This window comes from Borostomias antarcticus (assembly GCF_949987555.1).
Source record: "Borostomias antarcticus genome assembly, chromosome: 2".
NCBI lineage: Eukaryota > Metazoa > Chordata > Actinopteri > Stomiiformes > Stomiidae > Borostomias > Borostomias antarcticus.
In genome coordinates, this window is record NC_140235.1 from 4,158,154 (window position 1) to 4,167,690 (window position 9,537).

General features: G+C 45.9%; 1 protein-coding gene across 1 annotated transcript in view; it reads right to left on the reverse strand.

The window, feature by feature from the left end:
* Positions 1 to 8,113, reverse strand: part of LOC311324492 (C-terminal-binding protein 2-like) — a gene marked incomplete at its 5' end in the record, with an annotated part of 42,863 nt that extends 34,750 nt beyond the window's left edge. Inside the window, one exon of the mRNA XM_084456956.1 lies at positions 8,065 to 8,113. Coding sequence (XP_084313082.1) covers positions 8,065 to 8,113 — 49 coding nt within the window. The remainder of the gene's footprint in view (positions 1 to 8,064) is intronic.
* Positions 8,114 to 9,537: the final 1,424 nt, after the last annotated feature.

Consider the following 9,537-nt stretch of genomic DNA (forward strand, 5'->3'; position numbering starts at 1 on the left):
TTGGTGCTTAAGAGGGAGGATCGTTGTAGTACTTCTTGAAGAGATGAGTTTTGAGCCCGCGGCGAAAGATGGGCAGCGACTCAGTCAGTGGGCAGTTCGTTCCACCGCTGCACTACGTGGCATATCTCCAGTGAAGTGTTAAACATGTCTGTGAACGCCAGAGCCAGTTAATCGGTGCAGAGCTTCAGATGGGAGGGAGAGACAGAGTCGGGTCCAGCTGCTTTGCAAGGGGTTCGATCTCTTAAACAGCCTATTAATGTCCCTCTCAAGTACACTTGACCAAGAAAGAGAGGGGTGAGGGAGGAGGAGAGAGAGAAGAGAGGGAGTGAGGGAGGGGGAGGATGGGGAGGGCACTGACTGAAATTAGTCTGTGTGAAAATTTTGGGTGGAAAAAACGATATTAAAACTAGAAAGAAAGCACAGACCTCCACCCAGTAATGCTATTTGTAGCGTGCGAGCAGGACATGTTCGGTATTGCTGCATTCGTTACTGTAGGTCACCAATGAACCAACGCTACTGAAAACATAACCTCTTAACCTGCGCTGTCGCGGAAGTAACAATTCATCCAAATGATAAAGCAAAACTAGCAGTTGGGTTGAATGGGTTGTTAGTGACTAAATAAAGGCAGGTGATGGCATTTCATTAAAGAATAACAATTTATTTTTAAATTCTGACTGTCATAACTACAGTAGGCCTACTTCACAGACGAAGCTGAGGTAGCTCAATAGCACAGTAGTGAGTACTGTACATTTTCATTGTGACTCTATGACCTGCCAGTCTAGTCTGCCCAGTCTACAGTCTGTCCTTGGTGCCTGCATGTTTGACGTGTGAGAGACACCATTAATCAGAGGAGCTAATATCTCCAATGCTGCCCACATTGTCACCTGGGTTTAATAAGCCCCCTACAGTACATCTCACTGTCACTCACATCCGTGCTCCCTGCTTCCTATTAATAATGTATCACCGCCAGAGAGAGAGGGTGTGTGTGTGTGTGTGAGTGAGTCCTCCGTTGCGGTAAAAAAAAATTTGCATGCATGCAAGTGTTCATTTTAATGCACTGGGTGGAGCCATTGTGAATTTAATCAGCAATCTGATGAAGGCAGTGGCAGCTCCTGAACAGACACACTAATACAGACATCTAAACCCCTCCCACCATCCTCCACTGACCCCAGACCATATATATATATATATATAATATATATATATATAACAGAGGAGGCTCGTCCATTGAGGTAGAGGAGGACAGTCCTCCTCAGTTTTTGGAGAGAAGAGAGGGATTAAAATATATGCATTTATTTATTTATAATTAATATTTAATATTATCTCAGTTTTGTTCATACATCAGGTTTTCCCTATGGATAAAAACCCATTATTGAAATTCTAAAGCGCCAACAGTGACATCTATAACATGCAGCTGGAGGACCCATAGATATCTATGGAAGGGAGGAATTCCTCCCTTGGGCGTGTCCCTTAGGGGTCTATCAATGTAATGCAATTATTTCATGCTAATTTGTGATTGGCCAAAACGCTGAAAAATTACCATACATACCGTACAGTACTCTGAACAGGATTTAATTATGACATTTTGTTAGTCCAATCACATTCCAGATTCCAGATTTACCACAGTGAAGGCCAATTGAGTCGGCGTTGATGTCTGTGTTTCTCTTCCCTGTGCCATTTTTTTTCCCCCAGACTTTTTGTGTGTTCGTAGCTCCATAATATAATACATCCGAATGTATTATGGGACATATTATACATCAAACTGTTCGTCTATTTGTCTTGATTCTAGCCATCTAAATATCTAAGCTGACATAAATACTTGAGCTTGAGCCGTCTGAACACGGCTGGCTATAGCCGGTAACGTTAGCTACGGGGGCTACGAGGTGCACGTCAGGCTACAGCATAGGCAGGCGCGCTGATTGGCTGGAGGCGTCCAAAGCATTTCTAGAGACTGGGTCGCAACACTGCATCAGAGAAATGCACTGAACAGCCTGGCAATTGGTCGCTTTGTGGTGCTTATTCCTCATCCAGTGAAGGATGGATGGAAAACTTTCAACTGAATGTTCATATTGTTCTGATAATTGTAGGCTATAGCAACATAAGAGTGGCAGCTTTGACAGCAACCCAAATGAGCTAATCCCATAGCTGTACCATTGCTAGCTAGCCATGAGCGAACTGTTGGATACTGCATTTGCTGTGCAACGTATTCCATTGTCCAGTTGTCAAATCTATTTGCCAACAAACTGTTTGAGAGCCAGCAGACCTGTGTCCCCTAATCAAAAACATTTTTCATTTATCACCTAACCTCTCCAACACCTCACCAATTCTTTTCTCTCTTTAGAGAAGAGTACAATCCATTACAACTTTTGCTTACAATGTTTTATTGTTGTTTTGTAATATTCTATCATGAATAATATGATAATAATATGATAAATAAATGCTGCATGTAGTTAAAGAAAGTCAGTTTTTCATATGCTAAAATTGACTGTAAATCCACATTTTAAAGCTGATATTTCAAATAATAACTGACTGAGGGAAAGTGCCCCCCGGCGCCCAAGGGCGGTTCGCCTCTCTTCCTCCTGTCCCCCTCAGATTTTTGAGTCACCAGCTGCCACTGATATATAATCAAGCCAGTTGCTGTTATAATAATAATTACAGGACCTCAAGAGGTCTTTAATCAACCACACGACTAACACAACTACATACTGTACTAGTGAAGACACAGCACACAGCACACAACACAGAACACACACAACACACAACACACACGCAACTTCAGGGGTCAACGGTGAAATCTGTCCTCTGCATTTTCCCATCCAAGCTGTCCTCCTCCAGGGGCAGCCAGGAGGATTGGGCAGCCTCGCCAGAGGCCCCCATGGACCAAGTCCAAGTGCTCAGTCCAAGTGAAGGACAGGACTGAAGAGCATCTGTTCTTCTGCCCGTTTTTCGCATTGGGTTCTTGGGAACACGGGGAGAACATGCAAACTCCACACCAGGACCTTGCTGTGAGGCGGTACTGCGCTCATGAGCAATTCGGGGTTCAGTACCTTGCTCATGGACACCTCGGCACAATGCCGGGGGCTGGGATCGAACCGGGGACCTTGCGATCCCCAGCCGGCCGCTCTACCTCCCGAGCTACGCGCCGCCCCTATCTTTGCGACAGTGATATCATGTGAGCTGATGTAATATTAACACCTCAACAACATGCACACCTCAACAACATGCGTCCAGTACTAGAACAATGCTTGGCGAACGGCGGGAGTCAGCTCATGTTGCAGAGGGCCAATAGAAACTTGAGACCTGACGGTAATGATTTCCACTGCATCTGACAGACTCTTCCTGCTGCCCACAATCCATCTCTTTCCAGTAAAACAATCTTCCATCAATCACCCCTCCCGGCCTCTCCTCCAACTCAGTCCAGACTTGCCACAGTTCATTATAACAGTCGATTGTCTTTGTCCTCAGTAGACTCAATTTGATTTCTCTTTCCGAGAACTAATTTCCAAGACGTGACCACCACCAATACTACTGCACACAAAACCACGCAAGCCAAATCCTGCAAATGCAAGCATGAACATCTGTGAAAATCAGAGTACCCGCACACAGTCCTCCAAACCGCCAGCCTCTCCCTTCCCTCTCTCCCCAGCCCCCCCCCCCCCCGCGCCCCCTCCCTCTGTACCACTCCGTGCCTCTCCACAACCCCATAAAGACGCTGAGGTGCTTGGCTGGGAGCCTGGAACACAACCCCTAGGGGACCAAACCCAGAGAGCGTCCCTCGATCTGCATGAGTTCATACTCTGACTGGATGCCAGCAGCAGGGAGGCAGAGCGCTGGAGGTTGTTGGAATCAGGGGGAATCGGCGTCTCGGTCGGCGTTGAAAGCCCAGGATAACGGCTCGGCTCCGCTAGCGTCGGCGTCGACCGTCAGCTATCAGACGCTGAGTCCATTTTAATTAACGACAGCGGCTCAGCTGCAGCCTGCTGCGCCGCGTTCGATGCCAGCGTCCGACGTTAGAGAATCGAGGTTCATTTTTTGATTTTGGACGGTAGAATGTCGAAGTTGACGCTGACGACTGCAGTGGAGCCAAGGGGGTAAGAGGCTCCCATGCTGGGTAGGATGACGTACGGAGCCCCCTCCCTGGAGCCCCCTCCCTGAAGCCCCCTCCCTGGAGCCCCCTCCCTGGAGCCCCCTCCCTGGAGCCCCCTCCCTGAAGCCCCCTCCCTGGAGCCCCCTCCCTGGAGCCCCCTCCCTGGAGCCCCCTCCCAGGAGCCCCCTCCCTGGAGCCCCCTCCCTGGAGCCCCCCTTCCTGGAGCCCCCTCCCTGGAGCCCCCTCAGTGGGATGATGTCAACACCCAGTCCCAGGGTTTACATGCAGCCTAATATCCCCACAGTAAACTGAATAACCCTCTTTATGAATTCATTAAAGGAGTAGTAAAGGGAAAATGCATGTTTAGCCCTGTTTTAAGGTTACTTATGATCATATACAATGGTTCAGATCAAAACGTTGACAAAACTAGCACTTTTGAGAAAGTCTGATAATTGCTCTACCACAGTTGAGGTCATACAATGGATGTGGGCGGGCACCGTGAAAAATCTTTCAAAAACATGTTAAACTCTCGATTTCAAAGACAAGAAGCTCACCGAGGGGGTAATTCGCTTTGCTCGCCCCCTCAACACCCAAGACTTCGCTCGCCCCCTCAACACCCAAGACTTCGCTCGCCCCCTCAACACCCAAGTCGTCAGTTAGTTCTGCCTGAACGACAGCAGGGTTCTGGAGCATCACCCAGCAGCACTGGCCCTATGGTCACATTTATTATAATAAATTATGAATCATGTAATAATAATAATAATAATAATAATAGTAATATTTATTCATACCAACAATTTTGTCCACGTCTGTAGATAGATAGATAGATAGATAGACAGATAGATAGATAGATAGATAGATAGATAGATAGATAGATAGATAGATAGATAGATAGATAGATAGATAGATAGATAGATAGATAGATAGATAGATAGATAGATATACAGACAGACAGACATCACAGGAGCAGTAGGCCTACTAAACAAAGGGCAAAGCATCACACAATCAAGAAAAACAAACTAACAATACAATCTAAAACAGATTAGAAGAAACCCTAAATCATCAGAAACCCAAGATATACAAGGAAGGGTGTGACAGAAACACGCCTAGATTGTGCAAACATGCCGATTGTGCAAGAACAAGCTGTTCCTATGTAAGCAGGCTAGAACTACAAACTAAAGAAAGACATTCTACAGTACAACTGCTAACAACTATCTTAGCTGTTGCTCAGCAACAAATGAGATTGATCATCAGAGACGGTCAGTAATATATATTCCCCTAACCAGCTGCTCAGACAACAGCAATCATGAGTCTAGTGTCCAGCCACACTATCGCTAACAACTCATCAGACCGGTCTGTGGATATGTAATCAATATTCTCAGTAGCAGCACGGCCATTCTATTGACACGGCAATTTTGTGTAGAGCAATGTTGTTCGGTCTCATTTAGCTAAGCGATGCAACAAACAGCTACGCTGGCTTTTATATGTCTCTGGTGTTCCGAGTTTAACATCAGTCTGGTTTTCAATTTCTAAGATCGAGGTTGAACTAGATTTGTCTTTCATGTTTCGCCCCCACACCGTTGTGGTAATAGATTAGATATAACCATTTCTGTCTCACTCCCTTTAAAAAAAACTTCTTGTACTATCACATTTCAGTCCTCTATGCGTTCTAGTGTTCTTCAATAAGAGTAATTGCTGCACATTGGAAGAGCTACACTGCAACAGAAAGAGCCCAATTATCTTCGCTAGAATTCACTTAGTCTCCACGCAGAGAACACACCGCCCGCTGTTGCCAAATTCTTCAGGGATGTGAGGCAATTGACCAAATGCGGAGCTTTATATGTTAATTATATAAGCCTATAAAGTGAATGGTTACCATTCCCCTGCTGTAGAGGGGTGCGGTGGGGTTGGGTGGGGACGGGGTCTCAGAGAAGAGGGTGGGTGACTTGGAGAGGCTCAGATTCAAACATGTGGCTCTCATTTCTAGCGGGCACAGTGTTGGGGGGAGGGAAATGCATTATGGGGGTTATAAAGAAGACATACTGTATACTGTACAGTACACAAGCGTCCCCACCCCTGTTGCCATCCAACGGGAGAGAGGGTTCCTGCCCTGCGGCTCCTCCCTTTATCTAAAGTAAGTTCAACAGGAAATGGAAGAAGGTAGTAAATTGTTTGACGGATGCTCAAAAAAGGTAGGGGTGATGTGAGACAGTTCAAGAGGGATTCGTTGGGCCTCTTCGCAATCTCACACAGACACACACACACACACACACACACACACACACACACACACACACACACATTCTGACAATCTCTCTAGTGTACACCCAGTGGCTCTCATAAAACAGAAAAATAAGTGCACAATGAGAAAAGGGGGAGAACTCACAAACACACAATCTCCCGGTCTATTCTCTCACAAACACATACGCGAGCGCGCACATAATCAATCCCAGCATTTGTTGAAAGTGATTGTCTTTGTTACAAACGCCCTATTTCAGTGCTCCGACAAGCAGCCCAGCAATCTGGAACATCAAAACAGATTAGAACGAGAGCCTCTTCTGTCGCCAACCGATGTCCAACCTCCCACTCAACTCTCCCTCTCTCTGGCCGGGCCTACATTTTGTTTTCTCCCAGGCCTTGTAAGACAGCCATCAAAGCAACGTTTCGGAGGCTGTTACTCCCACGGCTCTCTTTGGCACACATACACACGCGCGCACACACACAAAACAACTGTAAAAGCAGTTAAAGAGCTTTGGGGATGGAGTAGGCTGGGGGTTGCAACACAGTAAAAGTAGTTGTCGTGATCCACTACTACATGTGCTGTGGAGTTTCAAATGGCTGTAGATCTCAGATCATCTTTTGGAAAAACGGCGCACAGATCACTGGCTAACGTTTCGAGTGTCTTCTCCAGAGCGAATGACGCTTTGACGAAACGTTTGTGAATGATCTGTACACCAGTAAAGTTTTTTCTAAAAGATGATCCGTGAGTTCCTGCCTACTCTCCTATTTGAAACTGTACAACACATGTAGTCTCGGATCATGACAACCTGCAGCCTACGGCTCCATCCTATTAAGTAATAAACTGCTGATCTTTAACTGAGAGCGTCGGTCCTCATCTCCATAAGAAGGTTTTAGCGTGTGAACTTTCACAAATATGTGCTGTGTTTGTGTCCCAGAGGTCATGGTATATGTTAGGGATTCAGGACCACATGGTAGCTTAAATGTCAGGGATTCATGGCCCCAATACTGCCCCCAGCATGCCCCCAACCCCCCCCACCCCCCCAGCCCACCCCAAACCCTCCCCCCAGCCCACCCCAAACCCCCCCCCCCAGCCCACCCCAACACCCCCCCCCCTCCCCCCAGTATGAACAACAGACGCATCTGTCACCACAAGTAGTATGGATACAATCCCAGTCATGTGGGAAGGAAGTATCAAAGCCTGTATCCCGGTCCCTCTGTCACACGCCCAGGAGCAGCCACGCCCTCTCTGGCTTCCCTGTGAAGCTCCGTCACACGCTAGGAAAACCGATGTCCTGCTGGGAATTGTAATGGTCCCCCCCCCCCCCCCCCTGTCAGCTGGATGAAAGTGGGCCGACTCACCTCAGTAGATAAGAGCGAGGACGTTCCGGGACGTTCTGAGAACCTGCGGTGTCTGGTCATGCACGCTATGTGGTCAGAGGCGTGGTGGGGGTGTGTGATTTTTTAAAAACCTTTTATTTAGCCTTTATTTATTCAGGGGAAACCATTAAGACCAAGGTCACATTTGCAAGGGTGCCTTGGTTAGAAGTACATAGTATTTCAAAACCATAAAACAATACAAAAACATCACACGTCAACTAGTGTGCTTCACTCGAGTGTGGAAAGAGAGACTAGGGAGGAAAGAGAGACTAGGGAGAAAAGAGAGACTAGGGAGGAAAGAGAGACTAGGGAGGAAAGAGAGACTAGGGAGGCTAGAGAAAGAGAAACGTCAGTCTTACCATCGCAGATCCTGTCCAGCCTTTGTCGCTTGACTTGGTGTTTGTTCATGCTGTCTCCTCCTCTCTTAATTCCCCTGCATGGTACACCGATCCTCAGGAAGCTGTCACACTATCCACATGCCACACACACACACACACGCACACACACACACACACACACCACAAAACAATAAACTGGTTTAGTACTTTGTTGATATAAAGGGATGCTCCGAGATTTGAACATTTTGCTTGTTTTTGCACTTCCTGAGAGTGTAGTAGAAGCATGCAGGTGTTTCTGATTACAGTATAAACCAGGCGCTTCTGTTAGAAAAAGTCACGTCCAGGTGGCGATGTAAGCGGTGCAGGTTTACAGTATCATCGTAAAAGAAAAAGAAATCGGATGTGTTGTTTACATACAAAAATGCTACTGCAGCTAGCAACCTGTGGTCGCTTCAATTCAATAATGAAGTAATATGAACCTTAATGTTAACATTAATCGAAAATTTCTGTCATCTCAAATTTTCTGTCACTTCTGATCTTAAAGGCACGGGCCCTTTTCACAGTAGTGACCAGCTCGGTGAGCTTCTTGTCTTTGAAATCGAGAGTCTAACATGTTTTTGAATGATTTTTCACGGTGCCCACCCACATCCATTGTATGACCTAAACGGTGGTAGAGCAATTATCAACTTTTTCAAAAGTGCTAGTTTTGTCAACGTTTTGATCTGAACCATTGTATATGATCATAAGTAACCTTAAAACAGGGCTAAACATGATTTTTCCCTTTACTACTCCTTTAAGAAAGACCAGCGTGACCAAGCCTTAGTCTAGTCGAGGATGCATCGGGAGGTGACTTGTGTGGTCTTGTGACAGCCAAGTATCCCAGAATGCATTTCGCACCTACTAATGGCAAAATATCACCGGTAATGGCAGAGAATTGCAAGTTATAATTTTCAAAATACTACTGTTGTTGTCACTGAATAGTTTTCATATTTTAGGCAGTTATTTAGTTGTTTAATCTTCAAAACTACGGTCGATTTATCAAGATAGAACCTACTTGAAAAATTCGTCAGACGTTTTCATATATGTTAACGAGAAATCAAGATGACCGCGCTCATGTTAGGCCTAGCTGCTAAGGCCTGCTGCCCCGTCGATAACAGCCTTATCTCCACAAGTCCTTTCAAAATGTGCCGCTGGCTCTGATATTTCTCTAGTGGTTAAACATGATACAGCCTTCAGTAACTCATTTTGGTACGCTATTATAGGGATTGCATAGACCCACCTCTCCTCTGTTATGACTGGTTGTCTGATTGGACCAATCACAACTGTTTCTGCCCTCAGAACATCTTACGGTAAGCAAAACTCCCACCTGCGTTAGATACAACCTATACAGGTGCATCCCAAAAGATGAGAATATTGTGAAAAAGTTCTTTATTTTCCGTAATTTAATTCAAAAAGTTAAACTTTCATGTATTCTAGATCCATTACACAAAGTGA